Source organism: Eretmochelys imbricata, chromosome 1 (genome assembly GCF_965152235.1).
Source record: "Eretmochelys imbricata isolate rEreImb1 chromosome 1, rEreImb1.hap1, whole genome shotgun sequence".
In the NCBI taxonomy this organism is placed as follows: domain Eukaryota; kingdom Metazoa; phylum Chordata; order Testudines; family Cheloniidae; genus Eretmochelys; species Eretmochelys imbricata.
Window position 1 is genome coordinate 216149475 of NC_135572.1, and position 22081 is coordinate 216171555.

The 22081-nt window shown below is 43.9% G+C and overlaps 1 protein-coding gene across 1 annotated transcript in view; it reads right to left on the minus strand.

Moving 5' to 3' along the window:
* Positions 1–7670: 7670 nt before the first annotated feature.
* The window catches only part of LOC144267525 (T cell receptor beta chain MC.7.G5-like), a 167545-nt gene continuing 153134 nt past the window's right edge, over positions 7671–22081 (minus strand). Inside the window, exons 6-10 of the mRNA XM_077821607.1 lie at positions 12756–12789; positions 11784–12119; positions 11336–11353; positions 9751–9857; positions 7671–7893 (exon numbers count right to left, since the gene is read on the minus strand). Of these exons, the coding sequence (XP_077677733.1) occupies positions 7882–7893; positions 9751–9857; positions 11336–11353; positions 11784–12119; positions 12756–12789 (507 nt within the window). The 3' untranslated portion in view covers positions 7671–7881. The remainder of the gene's footprint in view (positions 7894–9750; positions 9858–11335; positions 11354–11783; positions 12120–12755; positions 12790–22081) is intronic.

Genomic DNA, 22081 nt, shown 5'->3' on the forward strand with positions numbered 1-22081 from the left:
GAGAAAAGACTGGTGTATCTCTCACCATCTCCACCTCCACCCTCACCATCCCCCGCAACATATAGCTTCACACCATCATTTCCAGCTCACCTTCCCCTTCCCATTCCATTAAGCCATTAGTACTTTAAAAGCCCAGTCTGCAATCAAAAAGTTTGTAAAAGCTGTGAACTTTAAGAAAAGCTGTTTTTTCAGGGTCTGTATCTTGGTCAAATGACTGTAAATTTGGATCACTAATCCTACCCCACACTCCCATGAGGCACACCAAATTTCAAGCACTTCAAAGCATCATCCTTTAATGAGCAAGTGACTCTTAACCTTAATTGACACTCTGCTATAATCATAGAAATCACAGAATCATAGAACTGGAAGGGACCTTGAAAGGTCATCTAGTCCAGTCCCCTGCACTTGTGGCAGGACTAATTATTATGTAGCCCACCCCTGACAGGTGTTTGTCTAACCTGTTTTTAAAAATCTCCAATGATGGAGATTCCACAACCTCCCCAGCAATTTATTCCAGTGCTTAACCACACTGAATTTTTTCCTAATATCCACCCTAAATCTCCCTTGCTGCAATTTAAGCCCATTGTTTCTTGTCCTATCCTCAGAGGTTAAGAAAAGCAATTTTTCTTCCTCCTCCTTGTAACAAACTTTTTATGTACTTGAAAACTGTTATCATGTCCCTCTCAGTCTTCTCTTTTCTAGACTAAACAAACCCAATTTTTTCAATCTTCCCTCATAGGCCATGATTTCTAGACTTTTAGTCATTTTTTGTCGCTCTTCTCTGAACTCTCTCCAGTTTGTCCACATCCTTCCTGAAATGTGGTGCCCAGAACTGGACACAATACTCCACTTGAGGCCTGTTCAGTGCAGAGTAGAGCGGAAGAATTACTTCTCGTGTCTTGCTTACAACACTCCAGCTAATACATCTCAGAAGGATGTTCACTTTTTTTGCAACCGTGTTACACTGTTGATTCATATTTAGCTTGTGGTCCACTATGACCTCCTCTCCTACCTGCCACCCCAGATCCCTTTCTGCAGTACTCCTTCCTAGGCAGTCATTTCCCATTTTGTATGTATGCAACTGATTGTTCCTTCCTAAACGGAGTGCATTTCTCCTTATTGAATTCCATCCTATTTACTTCAGACCATTTTTCCAGTTTGTCCAGATCATTTTGAATTTTAATCCTATCCTCCAAAGCACTTGCAATCCCTCCCAGCTTGGTATCATCCTCAAGCTTTATATGTGTACTCTCTATGCCATTATCTAAATCATTGATGAAGATATTGAACAGAACCGGACCCAGAATTGATCCCTGCGGGACCCCACTCATTATGCCTTTCCAGAATGACTATGAGCCACTGATAACTAGTCTCTGGGACCAGTTTTCCAATGCTGAAGACAAAGAAACAAAGGGTGAAACAAACAAGATGCATATGTAATTATATGCATACCATGATCTCTCACTGCTGGAATTCTCATTCCCCTTTGTCCCCACCAAAATGCCTTCCATACCTCAAGAGCTATCATAAATTTTCAGTGTAAGAGGTAGATTATAGCACCCTTGCGTAGTACCATGTTTCACAAGTAGTGCCATTGACTTCAGTGGTATTATTCATGGTATAAAGTACTCTTTGATGTTAGGGAGCCAAAAAAAATGGCCCAAAATGGCTGCAAAATAAGAAAGCACAAAAATAAAGTCTCCATAAGAGAGTATGGTGTGTGAGTCACCTGTGGAACATGCTGCATTTGAATTAAACACAAAGAAGCACCTGGCTGCAGCAAACTGTAGATTTCTGGAAAGACAAAGGTGCAGTACATGGAAAACAAAATCCTAACAGTTATAGACATGTGTACAGCACTTTCAGATTGTTTGCTTATTGTCATCCCTTGCTGAATTCTGTCTAATTAAATTGTGAGATCTTAAGTCAATGTTTTCATGCCATAAAGCATCATACACCTATGGTGCTGTTTCATATATACATAGTAATAATGACATTGAGCTACAAGGGAAAATTTCAGGCTGGATAACTAGCAAATATTCCCTCACAGTGAGAAAATGTATTATCCTGTGCTCTAGTTCCCCAGGGGAAAGGTGGAAGCCCTGTTACTTAGATATTTAAAACTAGCCCAGAGGCAGCCCTGGAGAACAGAGAGTAGGGAACAATCCTGCAGTGACTGTGAGGAAAGAGTGGGTGCTGAGGCAATATGCAATCAGCAGTTCTCTTTCAATCCCTCATGCTTGTCATTCAAAAGAGACCCAGAAAAATCTTGTTTTTCTCATTTTTGAAAACAGGTCAGTGACCTACAAACACCCCCTAGTTTGTCGTGTGACACATCAGGAGCAACGGCTGCTCCTGCAAACACCCGCTGCAGCCTTCTGTGCAGCAAGATTATGTGATAACACAAGACGGCAAAACCACCAGCCTAGCTGGGACAGATAGGCACTGCGATTTCAGTCTAACATGTGCCTCAGAGTGAGGTGCGGGGGGTGCTGTGGAAAGAGGTGATGATGAGTTACAGAAACGGTTTCACAAGCAAATGTTAAACCGCATCCTGTTATGTATAAAACTCAACTGCTATTCTCGTAAATGAACAATATCAAGGTTGGTTAGGCTCATAATTTGAGCCATTCCCTTTCCTCTCTTAATCTGCATACGAGGCCTTTTGAAATGTTCTATGCCATCCCATGCTGAGCTCTCCAGCTCCATCTCTCCCTTGAACTGCAGCACCCGCTACTATTGCAGCCCTGGGCTCCCCACAGAGCCCTGCCAATGCCCCTCAGTCTTGCCCTAGAACCCCCCTGCTAGTCCAGTACTGGCCCCCCCACAGAGCTCTACCACTGCCCCTCAATCCTGCCCTGCAGCCCCCGGCTATTCCTGTCCTGGGCTAATCACACAGCTCTGCTAATGCCCCTCAGTTCTGCCCTGTAGCTCCCCTGCCATTCCAATTCTGGGGTCCCAACACAGTTTTGCCAAGGCCCTCCAACCTGCCCTGCAGCCCTCTGCTAGTCCAGTGCTGCACTCCCTACACAGCCCTGCCAATGCCCTTCAGTCTTGCCCTGCAGCCCCCCTGCTATTCCAAACCCTGCTATTCACCTTCCTTTTTTAGGAGAGATTACTGATAATACTGAAGTGCACAAATGGGGATTAGGGTGATTTTAACCAAGCCTGTCTAGGCAGCTTTGAACATTTTTGGACCCTAGTAATCATTTTCCCTTAGCCTTTTTGCAGCTGTCCTTAGATCTGTATTGCATTGAAGTCCTTCAACAATAATGATTGAACTCTTTAAAAAGATATGGAAGTCATGGCTCTATAAGTAAGAATTTATCCTCCCAAGGGGGAGTACTGCCATCTGAATCCCTGCTCATTACCACAAACATAGCAATGATATTGTTCCATTACTAGATGGAAAAGATAGAATTATTAATAATAATGCAGAAAAGACAGAAGTGTTCAATGAATATTTCTGTTCTGTATTTGGGGAAGAAACAGATGATGCAGTCTAATCATATAGGTTTCAGAGTAGCAGCCGTGTTAGTCTGTATTCGCAAAAAGAAAAGGAGTACTTGTGACACCTTAGAGACTAACCAATTTATTTGAGCATAAGCTTTCGTGAGCTACAGCTCACTTCATCGGATGCTTATGCTCAAATAAATTGGTTAGTCTCTAAGGAACCACAAGTACTCCTTTTGTTTTTTCTAATCATATAGTGATAACACTCTTGCCATTCCACCAGTATCTCTGGCAGATATTAAACAGAATGTACTAAAGTTCAATATTTTTAAATAGCAAGTCCAGATAACTTGCATGCAAGAGTTTGAAAAGATCTCACTGAAGAGCTCTTAGTGGACCATTAATATTGATTTTCAATAGATCTTGTAGCTCTCTGGAAGTTCCAGAAGACTGGAAGAAAACTAATAAATTTTTAAAAAAGGGTAAATGGGATGACCTGGGTAATTACAGACCAGTGAGTTTGACATCGATCCTGGGCAAGATGATGGACAAGCTGATACAGGACTTGATTAATAAAGAATTAAATGTGAGTAATGTAGTTAATGCAAATCACCATGGGTTTATGGGAAATAGATCCTGTCAAACTAACTTGATATCTTTTTTTGATGAGATTACACGTTTTTGATAAAGGTAATAGGATGACATAATATATTTAGATTTCTTTAATGTGTTTAACTTGGCAATGCCTAACATTTTGATTAAAAGACTAGAATGATGTATTAAAAACTGGCAAATGGATAGGTCTCAAAATGAGAGAGATCAGGTGGGTGAGGTAATATTTTTTATTAGACCAAATTGTGTTGGTGAGGGAGACAAGTTTTCAAGCTACACAGAGTTCTTTTTCAGGCCTGAGAAAGGAACTCCCAGCATCACAGCAAAATGCAGAGTGGAACAGATTGTTTAGCATAAGTAGTTAGCACATATTGTAAGGGATCATTCAAGGTAGAGTGGCCTAAAGCTTGTTTCTCTCCCCAACAAAAGTTAGTCCAATAAAAGATATTACCTCACCCATCTTGTCTCCTGACTACCTAATATTCTGGGTCCAACACAGCTACAACTACACTGCATAGATTTCAAAATGTAATTGTAACCCGGGAATAGTCATTGAGTGGATGTGTTTCCAGTGGGGTCACACGGGATCAGTTCTTGGCCCTATGCTATTTATCATTTTTATCAATGACCTGAAAGAAAATATAACATCATCATTGATAAAGTTTGCAGATGATACAAAAATTGCAGACGATACAAAAATAGCAAAGACAACAGGTTGAGAACAATGTGAATTGCTTGCTAAACTGTGCACAAGCAAACAATATGTGTTTTAATATGACTAAATGAAAATGTATACATCTGGGAACAAAGACTGTAAATGTATATATCTGGGAATAAAGAATTTACATAATGGGAGACTATCCTGGGAAGCAGTGACTCTGAAACAGATTTGGGGGCATTGGGGATAATCAGCAGAATATGAGCTCCCAGTGTGACTCTGTGGCCAAAAAAGCTAATGCGATCTGTGTTGTATAAACAGGAGAATCTCGAATAGGAGCAGAGAAATTATTTTATCTCTGTATTTGGTACTTTTGCGACTGCTGCTGGAATACGGTGTGCATTTCTGGTGTCCATAGTTCAAGAAGTATGTTGATAAATAGGAAAGGGTTAAGAGAAGTGCCACCAGAATGATTAAAGAAAACCTTCCTTATAGTGAAAAGAAAAGGAGTACTTGTGGCACCTTAGAGACTAACCAATTTATTTGAGCATGAGCTTTCGTGAGCTACAGCTCACTTCATCAGATCACTGTAGCTCACGAAAGCTCATGCTCAAATAAATTGGTTAGTCTCTAAGGTGCCACAAGTACTCCTTTTCTTTTTGCGAATACAGACTAACATGGCTGTTACTCTGAAACCTTCCTTATAGTGATAGATGCAATAGGCTCAATCTATTTAGCTTCAAACAGAGAAGTTTAAGGGGTAATTTGATTACAGTCTATAAGTATCTATGTGGGGAACAAATATTTAATAATGGGATCTTTAATCTAGCAGAGAAAGGTATAACATGATCCAATGGCTGGAAGTTCGATCTAGACAAATTCAGACCGGAAATAGGCGTAAATTTTTAACAGTGAGAGTAATTAACCCATTGGACCAATTTACCAAAGATTGTGGTGGATTCTCCATCACTGATAATTTTTAAATCAAAATTAAATGTTTTTTTCTAAAATATCTGCTCTATGAATTATTTTTGGGAAGTTCTATGGCCTGGGTTATACAGAATTTTGGACTAGATGATCACAATGGTCCTTTCAAGCCTTGGAATTTATGAATCTATGAAAACATAAAACTAGAGATGGGCATGAGTCACAAAATTTATGTCTGGATTTGAACTTCCAGAATCTGGGGGTGTTTGGATCCTGGGCTTTGGCTAGGACACATCTCTACATAAAAGATGTCCCTGCTTCCCTTCACCGTGCCTTGGGATTGAGTGAGCTGCCTCTGAATCACTCTGTATTTAACCTGAGGCACTCACTGCCAAAGGATATTAATTTAGTAAGAGTAAAAAAAAAAAGATTAGACAATCTTATGAATAAGGATATCTGTAGAGACACTGTCTGGGGTTATCAGTTCTCATGATTCACTGTCTGTGATTAGGAAGAAACACCTCTTATTGTACAATATTGTACCATTTATGATGGTTTCCACTACTAATCCCCATTCAAAACCAAGAAATGTATGAAACAGAACAACTTGTGTTATCTATTTTTCAAGCTTAAAATAGCACTGGCTGCTGAGCAGTATATGACTCCCATTTTTCACTATTGTCTCTTTCCCTTCCTTCGTTCCACACCACTATAATGATAAATGGCTTGAAACGAAATGTGCCATTACTAGCTTTTATGAGAGCCCTTCTAGTGGTAGCAATGCTACTTTACATATGGTGCAACTCAAAATGCTACATGGTAAAAGAAGAAAAGGAGTATTAGTGGCACCTTAGAGACTAACCAATTTATTTGAGCATAATCTTTCGTGAGCTACAGCTCAAGAAGTGAGCAAACATGGCTGCCTCTTCACTACAAAACTCACCATAGCCTGGTGTCATTATTTGTTGTGTTATCTTCCAAATTTTGCCTATGTCTACCTCAGCATAGCCTCCTTGTGTAGACATAGCCCATACCAACAGGAGTTTTTCTGTCCATGTAGGAACACCACCTCCCTCAACTATGTTAGCTATGTCAACAGAAACAAACTTCTATAGGCATAGCTGCAACTACACTGCGTATTTTGTCTGCATAGATATGTTGGTTCGGGCTTTGGTTTTTTCACATCCCTGGCTGACGTAGCTATGCTGATATAACTTTTTAAGTATAGATCAAGCCTGAGAGTGTAAGCGCCTGGTGTCAGGACGCTTTTCTTTTTACCTGTAGAGTGCCATGTACTCCTGTGGGTTTGTGTAGAGATACTTAAGATAGATATTTAGATAGCTGGACAAAACGGGGGAGGGAGAATTAAGCTTTCATTTGAAGCATGTGATATTTTCCATTATCAAAAACAGGACTGGATGAGATGGAACAGTGTTTTTTTCCAACACAGCAAGAAGTAAGATACTAGTGTAGATGGATGCATGGCTCTCTCCTGGTAAACTAGTAGACAGGATGACACTGGACTAGACGGTCCAATGCTTTGATCCACTGTAACAGGAAGGAGAAAAACTGACTAGTGGGAACACTGAGTTTCTTTCAGTAAAGCAGGAGGTGGGTTCCTCTTGGCAAAGCAGAGGGTGCGATACAAGAGTAGGTGCACAGTGGGATGACATCGCATGGAGACTCCCTATTGCAATGAACTCATATACCGCAGCCAGTACAATTGCTACATAATTCACACATAGAGACCCCTTGGGAGATTGGACTACAATTCTAGCTCTTCAGCTCAAGAAACACAGGCCTCTTCCATTTACACTACGAGCGACAACCCAACCCCACTCCCCCACTTAGCTGAAACAGTAGCATTAGGTCCCTTATCCTTTCTGTGGCCTGACATCATTCACTTATGTATTCACAAACAAAGCCAGTCTAATACACTATGTTCTCTAAGTTCTGTGAATGTTACAGGCATTTTTGTTTCATACTTCAGCGGCTGACAAAAAAAATGCAGAAAACCTCATTAAGGATTCCATAAGTGTTTATTAAAAGCTGCTGTTTCAAACAAGCAAATACAGCCAGACAACCCCAAATTGTGGTCTTTGTACATTTATTGTAACAAAAGCCTAAGTGCTGTGCTGATTTCTGAAACAAATCAGGACTTGTAAAACGAATACAGCTGCAGCTCCTTCTTTCGCCAGGCAGCTGTGCCATCCGCCTCAGGCCAGCTTCTTCTACTGCACTTTCTGTGGGAGGGAAGGGAATAGAACTGGAGATTAGTCATGGGCCACCGCTAACCAGAACCAAGCAATGATCATCCTGTGATTGAAACACCAGGGGGAGGAGCAAACAGTCAAGTTTTCCATAATGCAGCTTGTTCATGCACAGCCATATCCATCTCCATTCTGGTTCATAAATTAAGGATCTAGATAGATTAATTGATGAGGAGACATTAAAGGAACTAAAAATGTACTGGGTACCTAACTGACAGAAGGTTGATCAAATTATATCAATATTTTAGTAGATAGATAGATAGATAGATCAGCTGTTTCTCCTTTCACTGATGCTGGTGTAAATCAGGGATAACTCCATTTACATTAATGGGATTACACCAACATAATACTGGTTTAAGGGCTGGTCTACTGGTTTAAGGGCTGGTTTCTGGTCTAGAAAATTAGGTCAGTATAACTATGTTGCTCAGGGATGTAAAAAATCCACACCCCCGAGTGACAGAGTTAAACTGACCTAACCCCTGGTGTAAACAGCACTAGGTCAACAGAAGAATTTTCCCATTGACATAGCTACCACCTCTCAGGGAGGTGGATTATCTCCTCCGACAGGAGAACCACTCTCACCAGTGTAGGTAGTGTCTTCTGAAGAGCTGCAGCGTTTTAAGTGTAGACAAACCTTTAGTAACAGAAAAATCAGGGTCACTGTGTTTGAATGGTGTAGACCTCAAGGATAGACACAAATTGAGTCCCTGGGACTAGACCTCAGGGAACAACCCTCTATTGGTTGGTGAGGGGGAAGAAAATGGCAAATTGTGACCAAATGTGTCTTTTTATCTGTAATTTCTCAGATTCCCACTGCCACCAGCCAGTGCTCTAGCTGGAGGGGATTCACTGCTATTTTACAGTTGGTGCTTCCTGTTAAGTAGTGGTCAGGGGCATATCTGACGGGTGAAACCTTACATTGAATTTTCCCATGCAGTCACTAAGGCTATGAAAGTTTCTGCACAACAGAAACAGTGTGGTTTTGCTTGACTATGCTGAAGGCCTCATGTGTGATTGGAAAAGAGTCAGCTCAGAAGGTCTCAAGATATTTCCGATAAGCACTGTTAAAAATGAGAAAGAATGGATGACTACAAGCACACCACTAGATAAACAAACTTTCTTAAAAAGAAAAGGAGTACTTGTGGCACCTTAGAGACTAACCAATTTATTTGAGCATGAGCTTTCGTGAGCTACATGAGCTGTGGCTCACGAAAGCTCATGCTCAAATAAATTGGTTAGTCTCTAAAGTGCCACAAGTACTCCTTTTCTTTTTGCGAATACAGACTAACATGGCTGTTACTCTGAAAACTTTCTTAACTCACTCTCTCTTTCATTTTTTATTCTTTCTCTCTACATATCTATTTATCTCTCTTTTTCTTTCTTTCCCTCACATCTTTTCTGATTCTCTCTCTGTTCCCTCATTTTTCCTGTTGTTTCTCTCTCGTCTTTCTTCCTCTTCTCTCAGTTTTCTCTCATTCCCCATCCTTTGTCTATGTCACATTTCACTCTTCCTCTTCCTTCTTTTGTTTCTCTCTTGCATTCTCTCTCTCCCCTTCTCTCTCAACACTTGCACTCTCTCCATCACTCTAGCTTACTCTCTTGCAAACCAAGAGGTGCAGAGACATGGGGAAAAAGAAAAAAACACTTCACTGAACTTTTTTGCATCTTAAAAGTTGTGGAGATTTCTTTTTGTGTGTGTGCGTGGGGGGAAGATAGAGGTTCATGGCTGGTTCTCACTTCGTCCAAGCTAGTCCCCTCCCCACCCACCACCTCTCTTCTAGTTAGAATGCACCTGGCCCAGAGTGCATAGAATAAGAAAACACCTCTCACCTTGTTCCTTAGCATTAGCCCCATCACAAAGACCCCATACAAGGCACTCTTGAAAATGAGCAGAACATACACACTCTTGCCTGCCATGGCACTTCTCAGATATGACTCTGAAAAGCAAGGGGGAAAATAATACATCAAAGCTAACAGAGAAGTGAAAATTTCTTTGGAGAATTTATCCAACCCAGGGGGGTTCTTTTAATCCTGTAGATTAGCAGAAGATGGTGCAATGCTTATCTGTAAAATCCACTTACTGTCCATTTGGCTGCCTATGGCTGTACCACCAAGGAGGGCTGGATCTCCAAAGCTAAAGATTGTCAGCCCTGGCCAACAATTGGTTTGTAGACTGCTAAGGAAAACCTAAGAGTTTGAAGAAGTGGTGGTGACGCTGAAGGTGGCAGCCTTCCCCCAGAGATAACACTGATCCCAATACATCAGTGTGGTGCTAGGGGGTGCTGTGCTGCAGAGAGCGGGGTAGGTGACTCAGTAGGGGGTACTCTCCCTTCTAAGTCAGTACTGACCCTAATGACCCAGTGTGGTCTTAGGGTCTCTGTGCTGCTGAAGGTGATATCTTTAGCATGAGATCTAAAGCTGAGGTCCTGGCCACTGGTGGTTAGAACAAGTCCCACAGAAATTTTTGTGCGTTCAGGGGTGTGAGTCCCAGTGTGTGTGCCTACGCACATACTCACACGTGCACACCCACGTCTCTGTGAAACAAGAAATATGTACACGCATGTGCACCCACACATACAAATATGCACATAAGCACATGCACACCCGCGCCTGACAGCATGAATACACATACCCGCATGCACCCCCCCCCACAGCAGTACCTCAAGGTACACATACCCCCATGCACAGCCCCCCCCACAGCAGTACCTCAAGGTACACATACCCGCATGCACCCCCCCCACAGCAGTACCTCAGGGTACACATACCCGCATGCACCCCCCCCACAGCAGTACCTCAGGGTACACATACCCGCATGCACCCCCCGCACAGCAGTACCTCAGGGTACACATACCCCCATGCACAGCCCCCCCCACAGCAGTACCTCAGGGTACACATACCCGCATGCACCCCCCGCACAGCAGTACCTCAGGGTACACATACCCCCATGCACAGCCCCCCCCACAGCAGTACCTCAGGGTACACATACCCCCATGCACCCCCCCCCACAGCAGTACCTCAGGGTACACATACCCCCATGCACACCCCCCCACGGCAGTACCTCAGGGTACACATACCCCCATGCACAGCCCCCCCCACAGCAGTACCTCAGGGTACACATACCCCCATGCACCCCCCCCACAGCAGTACCTCAGGGTACACATACCCCCATGCACAGCCCCCCCCACAGCAGTACCTCAGGGTACACATACCCCCATGCACACACACCCCCAGCAGTACCTCAGGGTACACATACCCGCATGCACACACCCCCAGCAGTACCTCAGGGTACACATACCCCCATGCACACACACCCCCAGCAGTACCTCAGGGTACACATACCCCCATGCACACCTGAACATTCATGTGCACATGCACACAGGCGTACAGTACAGAGGAAGAAGGGGCTTTAACTGACCTTCTGAGACACTGCAACCTGAAAGGAGAAACAAGCAGAAGTTAGTATCTGAGCCCAGCTATCTGTGTCTTTTACAAGGAACTCCCAGTTTCCCACAATTAATTGGGTTGGGGAAGGGCGGAAGGGAGAATTATGTGTCTATTCACTAGCTTGTAGGAGAGCAGATTTGGATTCCAGTCCTGGTCTCAGATCCCAAGGGCTGGCAGAGGCTGGAGTGTGGCATACAGTGGTCTTGGTGACCCAGGGTTTAGCAAATTGCTCTGCTTTGCAGAACTCTGAGGTGACAATTCCCACTCTTGGACTCTCTTGGGACAGCAGTGATTTAAGTGGTGATGCCCTGATGTGCTGGGCAGGAGCCCTGCCTTCCTTTCCAACTCCTAATCCCAGAGGTGGGAATGCTGCAGAGGCCAGACCCCAGCACGCTAGGGCTTTTGTGCTCAGTACTCACCAGCTGCACCATGGATGACTTCATCATATCTTTGCGTGTTATTCCCGTAGAACTCAACAAAGCACTGGAATCTATTCTTGGAGTTGGAAAATTCCTGGTGTGAGATCCTCAGGCGGCTGGTCAGTGAATATTTTTTTGAGGTTTTGTCCATGATAGATTCATCTGTCCTCACTCCCTCTTTCCTCTCAACATCGTTCACCCGCCAAACCAGCTTGATGTGGTCAGGGTAGAAATCTGTGACCAGGCACACCAGGGTGGCCTTCTTCTTCTCTTTGATCTCCTGCTTTGATGGGGGAAAGATGGCCACTTTGGGGGCGGTGATAGTGAATCCATCCTCTGGAACAGAAATCAAGATGACACAGAGAGCCCTACACAAAGCTTCTCCTGCCTTGTGACAACAACCCCTCCCAGATCCATGTATTTGACTCTGTATGTGTTGTGTGAGGAGGGAGATGCTTCTAGAGGCAAATTCAATGCCCTCTTTAGAAATCTACACAGGAGGCCCATCATTTTAAACCAAAAGAGAAAATTATATTTTTTGACTATACTGTACTCGAGTCTGAATCAGTAACTACTGTATATGTACCACTTCCACTGAAGTCAATAGAAAGTGTTGGCTGCAGAATCTGGCCCCAATATTTAAAAAAGACAGCTACAGAGTAAATGTAAAGTCTCTATATCCAGTCATTCATTGAGGCCTGTTTCTCTTTAATTCTTTACTGCACTGGGGTGCCCTGTGTTTCACCTCAGAAAAAGATGCTGAAGACTGCACCCTCCTTTTGCTAACCCAAACTTTCCAATCTGTCAGCAAGCTCTCCTTGCTTTTTCTCCCGCAATTTTAAAAAGGACAAAAGAAATAAAAAATCCAGCCCACAAATATCCAAAGAGAAGCTTGAGACAGAAGCCCAAGACTGTGAATGTTTTGTTATTTAGCAAACAAACAAACAAACAAACCAACAAACCCTTCCTTACCCAGGACAGTCAGCTTGGTTCCTGTGCCAAAATACTGTTCATATCCAGAGCACAGAGACAAAGGGCAGTAGTAAAACTCAGCAAAGTAGCAACTTACGGTTCAAGGGCTTGACTCTACACACTCCTCACACAGGCTGAACTCTCACTGAAGTCAATGGAAGTTTAGCCTGAATAGGGACTGCAGGGCTAGGCCTGTGGTGTCTCTCTATAGAGACAAAGTGAACACATGTGAGTACAAACCTATATGACCATGAAATGAGCACATAGGGAGGATCTCTGCTGTTGATGTACTTCCCACTTTCACAGGACTCATCAGCTCCATTCCTGCCACTACAGTTTTCTTTATCCTGCTCTTGACTTTGCAGTGGCAGAGGGGATCCTTCACCCACTCCACGAGGGGAGTCCATTCCATGGCCCACTTCCTCTGGTTCGTAATAAATTTTTCCTATTGTTTAATACTAGCTTTTCCTTACTGGACCTTAGGTTTTCCATCTTTGTCCTGCCATCTTTTGAAAGAGATCCCCATTCTTCCTCCACATATATTATTTCTTCAAGGGAATGATGTCTAGACAGTGCCTTACTGGAGAGAGGAGGCAGTGTGTTGCAATGAGCAGAGCACCAGACTCTGTGGGCCAGATTTTCAAAAGAGCTCAACTTGCATTTATGCAGCAAACTAGGAGGCCAGATTTTCAAAGGCTCAGCATATTGGGTGGAGAGCTCTTTTGAAAATCAGGCCATGAATAAGGAGGCTTGGGTTCTGTTCCCAACTAGGCCACATTTGTTATGTAACCTTGGGCAAGTCACTTAACTGCTCTGTGCCTCAGTTTCCCACGCTCTAAAATGAAGCTTGTAATGTCCACCCATCCTAGTGAAGTGCTTTGAAATCTATGGATGAAAAATACTAAATATTATTATGAAGAGTTTCAGAGTAGCAGCTGTGTTAGCCTGTATTTGCAAAAAGAAAAGGAGTACTTGTGGCACCTTAGAGACTAACCAATTTTTTTGAGCATAAGCTTTCGTGAGCTACAGCTTCCTAGTATATATTATTAAATTAACATGTTATCTGTGGACCTCTATGAATATAGCCTAAAAATCAAGCTATTAATTATGGATGGTTGAAATTGTTTTTATTTCTACTTGTTTTATCAAAAAATTGGAAACATTCTGTAGAAATGTCGACTGAAATATTTTTTTTTGTTTCCTTCAACATTTTTCTGAGAAAAGAATTCCTATTTTTAACTAGTGCTCCTATTCATCCAACCATCCCTGTGTCTCTTCTACCAGCATTACAGAGGGATAGTATGGGCTACTCTAATATATTGCAGAACCAGGAGCACATGGGAAAGAATTGTGAATAGAAAAAATAAGGCTGACCACTCCATTTCCTCATGGTGAGGGTCTGTTAAGCTGTGTCTGCAGATAAGTGTGTCTGAGTGAGCAGAATCCCAGCCCTTAGACGTGGAGAAAAGACTTGTTTCATTACACCTACTGTACCCTCTCTTCTCAAGCAGAGTAAGGCTACTCCTTACAGCAGTGGCTCTCAACCTCTCCAGACTATTATACCCCTTTCAGGAGGTTGATTTGTCTTGCGTACCCCCAAGTTTCACCTCACTTTAAAACTACTTGCTTACAAAATCAGACATAAAAATACAAAAGTGTCACAGCACACTAGTACTGAAAAATTGCTCACTTTCTCATTTTTACCATGTAATTATAAACTAAATCATGAGCACCAGTTTGAGAAACACTGATATAGTATATAGCGCAGTATAAACAAGTAATTGTCTGTATGAAATTTTAGTTTGTACTGACTTTGCTAGAGACTTTCATGTAGCCTGTTGTAAAACTAGGCAAATATCTAGCTGAGTTGACATACCCCCTGGAAGACCTCTGTGTACTCCCAGGGGTATGTGTACCCCTTGTTGTGAACCACTGCCTTACAGTACACTCTCAAGAGGCTTTGACCATTTCCCTTTGGAGACTATTTCAAGATCTCTTCCCCCCTACTCTAGAAATTATTCCTAATACATTATGTGAACGATTTCTCTTTAATTCAGTTCCAGCCCCTTTATCCCTAGCTATTCCCTCACGGACTACACTAAAAAAAAATCATCTTCCTCCTTAGTATTTCATCCTTCCCTGTCTTTCTCTCTTGTGTGTCTTCTTTGTCTGTTTCCCTTTTTATTCCTTTTTTCCCGTCACCTTTTTATTACAAACCCAGCATACTCTCCTTAAATATGCTCTCCAGACATGTCCCAGGCAGATCACATAATGTTAGGCACAGAATTATCTTCTTTCTGACATAGGTTGGTACAATCACATACCAGCCAGAAAAAATCTCTGGGGGTGAAATCCTGGCCTTATTAAAGTCAGTGGGAGTTTTGCCATTGACTCCAGGGGAGCTGCGATTTCACGCAAGTGTTTTCCTTTTGCGGATCCTATCTTCCCAAAATGAAGATGCCTTTTATTGGCTATGGGTTTCTTAGGAAACGTACAGATCCCACTGGGTTGCTAGAGACAGATCATGAGATGATAAAAGTATTTATTTTTCTTACCTAGAACTGTGAGTCTGGTCCCGTCTCCAAAATATTGCACCGAGCCAGAACCAGAACACAGCGTTTTCCTCCCATGCTACAAATGCCCTGGAACCGGGACTCGTTTCTACTTACCTGTGTTTCATTATTTTATGTTTCTCTGCTTTGTCCCTCACTGTCTGTCTTAATCTCTGTCTGTCTGTTTCTCTGTCCCTCTTTTCTCTAGATTAACCCCGTTAGAGACAAGTCCATCAATTTGGCTGCCACCAGAAATGCTTCTAAAAATTGGGTTTTATTCCAGTCTCTTTGCCTGCTATTTTCTTTCTTTCTTTCTTTGCTTCCACTCACCCAGAACTGTCAGCTGTGTCCCTGCTCCAAAGTACTGCGTTCCAGTTCACAGCCTCTTGGAGCTGAACCAAAACCATCCCTCCCAATCTTCCTCCCCATCCAAACCCCACCAAAACCACTCTACACTCCTTCGGGACTGGGCAGAACAGGGCTGCTTTGGTGGGGCTAGGGAATGCTGCCATCTCCATAAAGTGCCGTTAGATTGTATTTAGTCTATTTTCTCCTAGCCAGTGAAGAATTGTTCTCTATATTCTATTCTCCTAGACTTTGTCCTGCCCTAGCTTTAAATAACTCAAGCAATGACATATCCTACAGTTCACTTGCGGAGAATATTTTACATTCTGCTATCCACCCCAAAGGCTTCCCTCTTCATTCAGTTTCACCGATTCATGCTTCAAGAATCCTGCCCCTTTCACACTCCCAAACCCAGTCCTCTCCCAGCATGGGGTGTAGGTTATGTTATTTTGCTGTCATTTTCACTCACCCAGAACTGTCAGTCGAGTTCCAGCTCCAAAATACTGGATGTCTGTGGAGCACAGCTTTGCATTGCAACACCAAAACTACTCACTACCCAGTCCTGGGCTGATCCCCATGAGATGCCATTGTTAACCCTTAAAATGCTGGACTCTTCCAGAATTGTAGCCAAAGGCATGCTCAGGAGAAAGTATATGCACTAGCCATCTAGCTGTGCTGTCTCAGCAGCATTTAGAAGACTAATATCCTGTATGTGCTCCCCAGTGATGATTTGGATATTTCAAAAGATCCCTCATTTCCCTTTCCACAGTAAAGTACCTCATCCTCTGCTTCTGAACCTCAACATAGCCACACACTCTCAGGGTCAGTTTTTATCCTTCAAGCTCCTTCTCCCGCCTTCCCACCCCCCCTGCTTTATACCCTCATCCAATCTCTCTGTTTGTTCTCCCAGCTGCTGCAGGATAGTCCTATTATTAATGAATGTCTGGCTCCTGACCTCAGTCTTCTTCACCTCACCCCCTCTTCAGGGACAGATGCTCCCTTAGATATAGAAGACAGAGTCATCCCAGGGATTATACTGGATCGCGGTGGGAGAGGGGGCAGATGCACCACCTCTGAATAGGTGTAGTCTAATTTTGGGGTGCTGGCACTGCATGGGCTTCATTTCTAAGAGAATCCAGCCAGCACCCTAAGTGGGCACTGAGCAGGGCTTCCCGGAGTTTCCACCAGATTTATATTGCAATCTAGATATAGAATACCACTCTAGGGACCCGTGTGCTCTCCCTTCTTTCTCTGATTAGATTTGAGATCTCCTCCTATTCCAGACTTGAAGGAGATGCTCCAGACATTAACCATGAAATTAAAACACTTTCTTTCTTTCTTTCTTTCTTTCTTTCTTTCTTTCTTTCTTTCTTTCTTTCTTAGCATGGCAAGAAAATGTTGGCAAAGTTAACACTGCAGTTGTCTGTGCCCAGGACAAATTTAATAGCAGTAATGGGTTTGTTCTTTTCCCCAGTCATCAACTGCCTTCCTTTCCCTCTGTCTCTCTCAGTGTCTTTCCCAAAACCCTTTTCTTGGTGTATTTGCCAGCCTATGACCTGCTGGCTGTGGCCCAGACATGATTGCTGGTATCTCTTACCTAGAACTGTGAGCCGTGTTCCCTCTCCGAAGTACAGTATATTTGTAGAACACAGCCTGACACCCCTGTCAGAAAAGTCCTCTCTGGAGAGGGGAAGGGAGGGAAGGAGGCGGTGGGCTGCAGTAATGGAGAAGTTCTCTTCCTCCTCTTATCTGTCAATGAAAGAGCCTGAAATCTCCCATCTCTCCTCCCCCAGGAGAGCAATTCTTGACCTCTGGGTGATGAGGGAATCTGCCTGTTTGGGAGTGCTGAACACAGCATTGTGGTCCTAGAATCAGGTCACATTCCATCCAGATTTAACCCTTTCCAGCTTTCCATCTTCTTTCCACCCACTCCTCCAAGCCCACACAGGAGGGCTTCTCCTTGCATAAGGAGTGGGAATTACTCCCAATGGGAGTTACTTGTACCCTGTTTGTATTGTGCTTTATGCAATCCTAGCCTTCATTGTCCTAAGCAATTCCCACTTCTCGTGGGCCACTCCCCATCCCATATCATGCCATTGCACAGCCTGACAGATCTTCTGATCTGCCTGTTAAGACATACTCACCCCTTTGCAGCCTGGCATTCCCCCCTTTTCCTCAGTTTCATCCTGTTGACCCTACACTTACCCTCTTGGAGCACCCTTAATAATTCCTCCCCCTGCCTACCCTTCCCATGTATGTAGAATGCTTAGCTGGCATTTAGTCAAGTGAAACATATTTTATCTTAATCTTTTCCCATCCTTCAGTCCCTCCTGCTCTGTCAATATCTTTCTGGCATTGAGGGACCCAGAAATGAATGCAGTTTTCAAGGTACGTTCTCAGCGGAGCTGTAGAAAGGGGGTCTATACCATGCATAGCATTCTCAGTAGGGTCCGAGCACCACTGACTGGTAAATACTGGTCTCTGTCTATCTGTGTGGAAGATGACAATGTGTCACCATAGAAGCCTCTCCCAGGGCCAGTGGGAGACAATTGTTAGATCCCTGCAGTTTTTCTGGCTGCCTCCACTTACCTAAGACAGTCACTTGGGTCCCTTGGCCAAAGTTCAGCGGGGAATTGTAAGAACACAGCGTGAAACTGTTATAATCAAAGTGAACATCTTCAAAGGCAGAGCCAGCCCAAAGTGTAAAGCCCAAGGGAGCCTTGATCTTGTCTCCTCCAGCAGTTGCTGGAGGCTAGTAAACACTAGTCATAGGAGTATCCCAGCGGGGGCTGGGGGGTGAACCTGTACATTTTGTGTTCTCAGGGCATAAGCTGCTCACTGGCTTGTGCCAGCAGGTAATTGTCCCCCATGCCATGTAACACTAACACAGAAATATCTGTTCACAGCCTGCCCTAAACCTTTCCAACCGTTGCTTCAGGCAGCTGCCTCCTGTTTTTTCTGTCTCCAGATCTGTAGATAATTCCCTGTTCCTTTGGAGGGATCTACAGACTATGATCAAGTCCCACCACCACCTTGAGCCAGCTGTCCCCTGGGTTACATACACTGAGCTCCCTCAGTCTCTCTTGAAACACTCAGATCATATCATGAAGGTTTATTGCCTTGCTATCTATATTATCTCCAGCTTTGTTATTTTTAGTTCAAGTAGCGAGATGTTTCAGGGAATTCTCATCCCTTCTTCAAATGGCTTTCAGATTCACATTCTCTGACTCCACATGTCTCTTTGCCTCTGTCCCTGCCTGGGATCTTCTGTGTGTTTTCCTTGTTCTCTCCATTTCTTTGTTTAGTTAAATGACCAAGGACCACTTTTCATCCTGCCACCCACTGAAACCAGTGCAACTGTGGGAAACATTAACTACTAAGGTAAAATTGAAATGATAAGGTAGAATATCCACCTTTCTCATGGTTACATTTTAGACGCTGATCTTAACAGGGTTAAATGGGAAAATGCCCACTCTCCCTGCAATGCGTCTAACCAAAAATAAATAGTTATATGGGGACAAATTTCCCCAGACAGGAATTGTAGATTTTGCTAAGTTTGGTTCAGAGATACTTTGGAAGATGCATTTTCTTACCTAGAACTGTGAGCCTGGTCCCCTCTCCAAAATATACCGGCTGTGTGTTTACACAGACAATTTGCTCACTGCTAAAACCTCCAGGCAGCAGCCCAAATGGCAGTGATTATTACCCTGAAACTTCTGCTAAGGTGAAGAAGACAATAAACCAGGCTTCCTCTAACCTCTAACTGGAGCACCCAGTGCTGGCATAGCATCAGTGCTATGGGAAAAAGAGGATGATGCCTCCTTGGAAGGCACATTAAACTGCTTTGGAGGAGATATTAAACTGAGTTCCCTTCTGCTCAGCCCTCATGGGCTGTTCCAGGTGGAGATTTGAGACCCACAGGGCGCTTATTGGAAAGAGCTCCTGTCCAGACAACATTTCTTCTCTTTCAGCTAAAACACATTGTAATACCGGAGGCTACATACCAGCGATAGTTGAGTTCAGAACATCAGCTACATTTGTTTGCACAATATTCAATGTGCTGCACTTAAAGTGCTTTAGGGAGACAAGGAACGTGACAAGCTTTGAGAGAAAAAAAATCCTTCTTTAGATCTTCCCATGGCCTCTTTGCCCACCTGCCTCCCAACACTGAGCCATTTCAAGCTATGCACTAGAGGAGATATTCCAGGACACCCCTGATTCTCCCCAAACTGATCCCTTCCAAAATTTGCCAGTGCCTTTACAGTGGTGACTTTTAATCTGCTTGGATTTCACTTACCTAGCACTGTAAGCCTGGTGCCCTCGCCGAAGTTAGCTTCAGCATAGTTACACAGTGATAGACCCACAGCCTAGAAACACCAGTGTCCCCCAAGGGGCTGCCATTTCTCAGGTGGACTCTGTTCTCTGCTCCTTTTACCCTTCCTTGAATACTGAATTTACCTGATGAAATGTCAGCCTGTTGCCTGTTTGCAAACCTCTGGGAATTTGGGTATTTGAGTCACATCATAGAAGTTAGAGATGGCAAAGACTTACCTTCCTTCCCCAATCCCATAGCCAGGGCAGGATTACCCCCTACAGTGCAGTCTCTAGGTCTTTGTAGCAGTACTCACTTTAAATGGTCCTGGAGATGGGGCCTCCTTTCCCTCTTTGCACCCTTCCAAATGGTTCTCATACCTTCCGTTAGCCACCTTTATCCAAGCTATTACATTCATTTATTCCTGTCTAGTAAATTAACCCCTTACTGCTGTCAGTTGCTCTTATCAGACATCCCTTCACTAATGGACTGTGTTTGGGATAATAGACAGAATGGCCACGAAGAAACTTACCCAACACTGTCAGCCTGGTACCCTGGCCAAAGTACTGTGGTGTGTTTACACAGTGTTATGAAGGGGTACAGGAATCACCTGCCTTCAGCTATGGGAATAAGGCAGCCTCAGGGAAGTTACCAGTTGGGGGAGGAGGTGTGGATTATCCAAGGAGACACAACAGATTTAGGTAATCTTATATAAGATAATGTGTCTGCCGCTCCCCCCCCCACCAACCTCCAAGCACTGAGTACAGTGTTAGAAAATGCTGTGTTTATGGAAGACGGATTTGATGAAAAACCCCTGTGTTCACTTGGAATATCATCTAATCTAATCTGTCTATCTATCTATCTGTCTATCTATCTCCACAATCTCAACCCCACCCTGCAACTGAGTCCAGTCTGAGACTCCTGTTCTCGTGTAATTTTAGAAGCAGTGACCCTTTCCTGCGGTCAAAGGGCAGTGGTGGTGGTGTGCATGGGGAAGGGAATTCTTCTGGATTTCACCCACCCCATGCTGCAACCTGTTCCTTCAGACCCTGTTCTGGACAAATTTGCACACATGACTTTTTCATTTACTCTTGAACAAGGTATTTCATTGTCACCAATTATTTAATGCCTGAGCTTCTTTTCCTTACCTAATACAGTCACTCGTGTCCCGGAACCAAACTGTGCTGGAGATGAATCACAGCACTACAGAGACCATCTCAAAATACACTGCTCCCAGAGCAAAGGTAGGGATGGGGAACTGTGATAATCATCTTGTAATACCCTGGGAGGAGAGGAAACAGACCCTGTTTGGGATAATAGACAGAATGGCCCAAAGGAAAGTTACCAAACACTGACAGCCTGGCCCCCTGGCCAAAGTATGGCTGGCTGTGTTAGGAAATAACTGTGGGATGGTCTCCCAAAGGGAAGTGGTTGAAGCCCCTCATGTAAGACATTGAAAACTGGTCTGGACAGAATCCTGGAGAATCTCCTGTAGGGTATACTCTCACCTGGGAGAGTTGGGGTGGGAGGATGGAGAAGATGGGAGGTGATAGGCTTTTTTAGATCCCTAATTCCTAGAAGTCACTTACCTAAGACAGTGAGTCTGGTCCCCTCTCCAAAGTACACGGCGCTGCCAGAACACAGTGTTGGTAGGCCTGGCGAAATCAACCACAGTTTTCCCTAGCCACCTTGGGGTGGGATTCCAGCGACACTGGCCCCTCTGGGAAAGATACTTTGAGACACTGATGGAAGGTGCAGAAAAGTGGCATGTGGAAGAACGTGGCTGCCATGTGTCTTGATTTTCAAAGGCAACCACCCGCATTTTATTCCTCTACAGAGGATGCCTATCTGGTACAGACTGTCCTATCCTGGGGGGTCCCATAGATAGAAGAGCTATTGGGTGAGCCAAAGGGAATCTCCTCCCACCGGGGTCTGCTGTGTGGTCTTGGTTAGGAGTCATTCTTTGTGGCCCAGGAACACGTCAGGGTTAGGATGAACAAAACCTTGAAAATGTGCAGGCAGCTCCTAGTGGAGCCTTGGGTGTCAAGAAGTGCACACACCCCAGGGGGCCTTGCATCCTATCCACTACATGAGGGAGGTTTTTGTAAAGGCCTCCC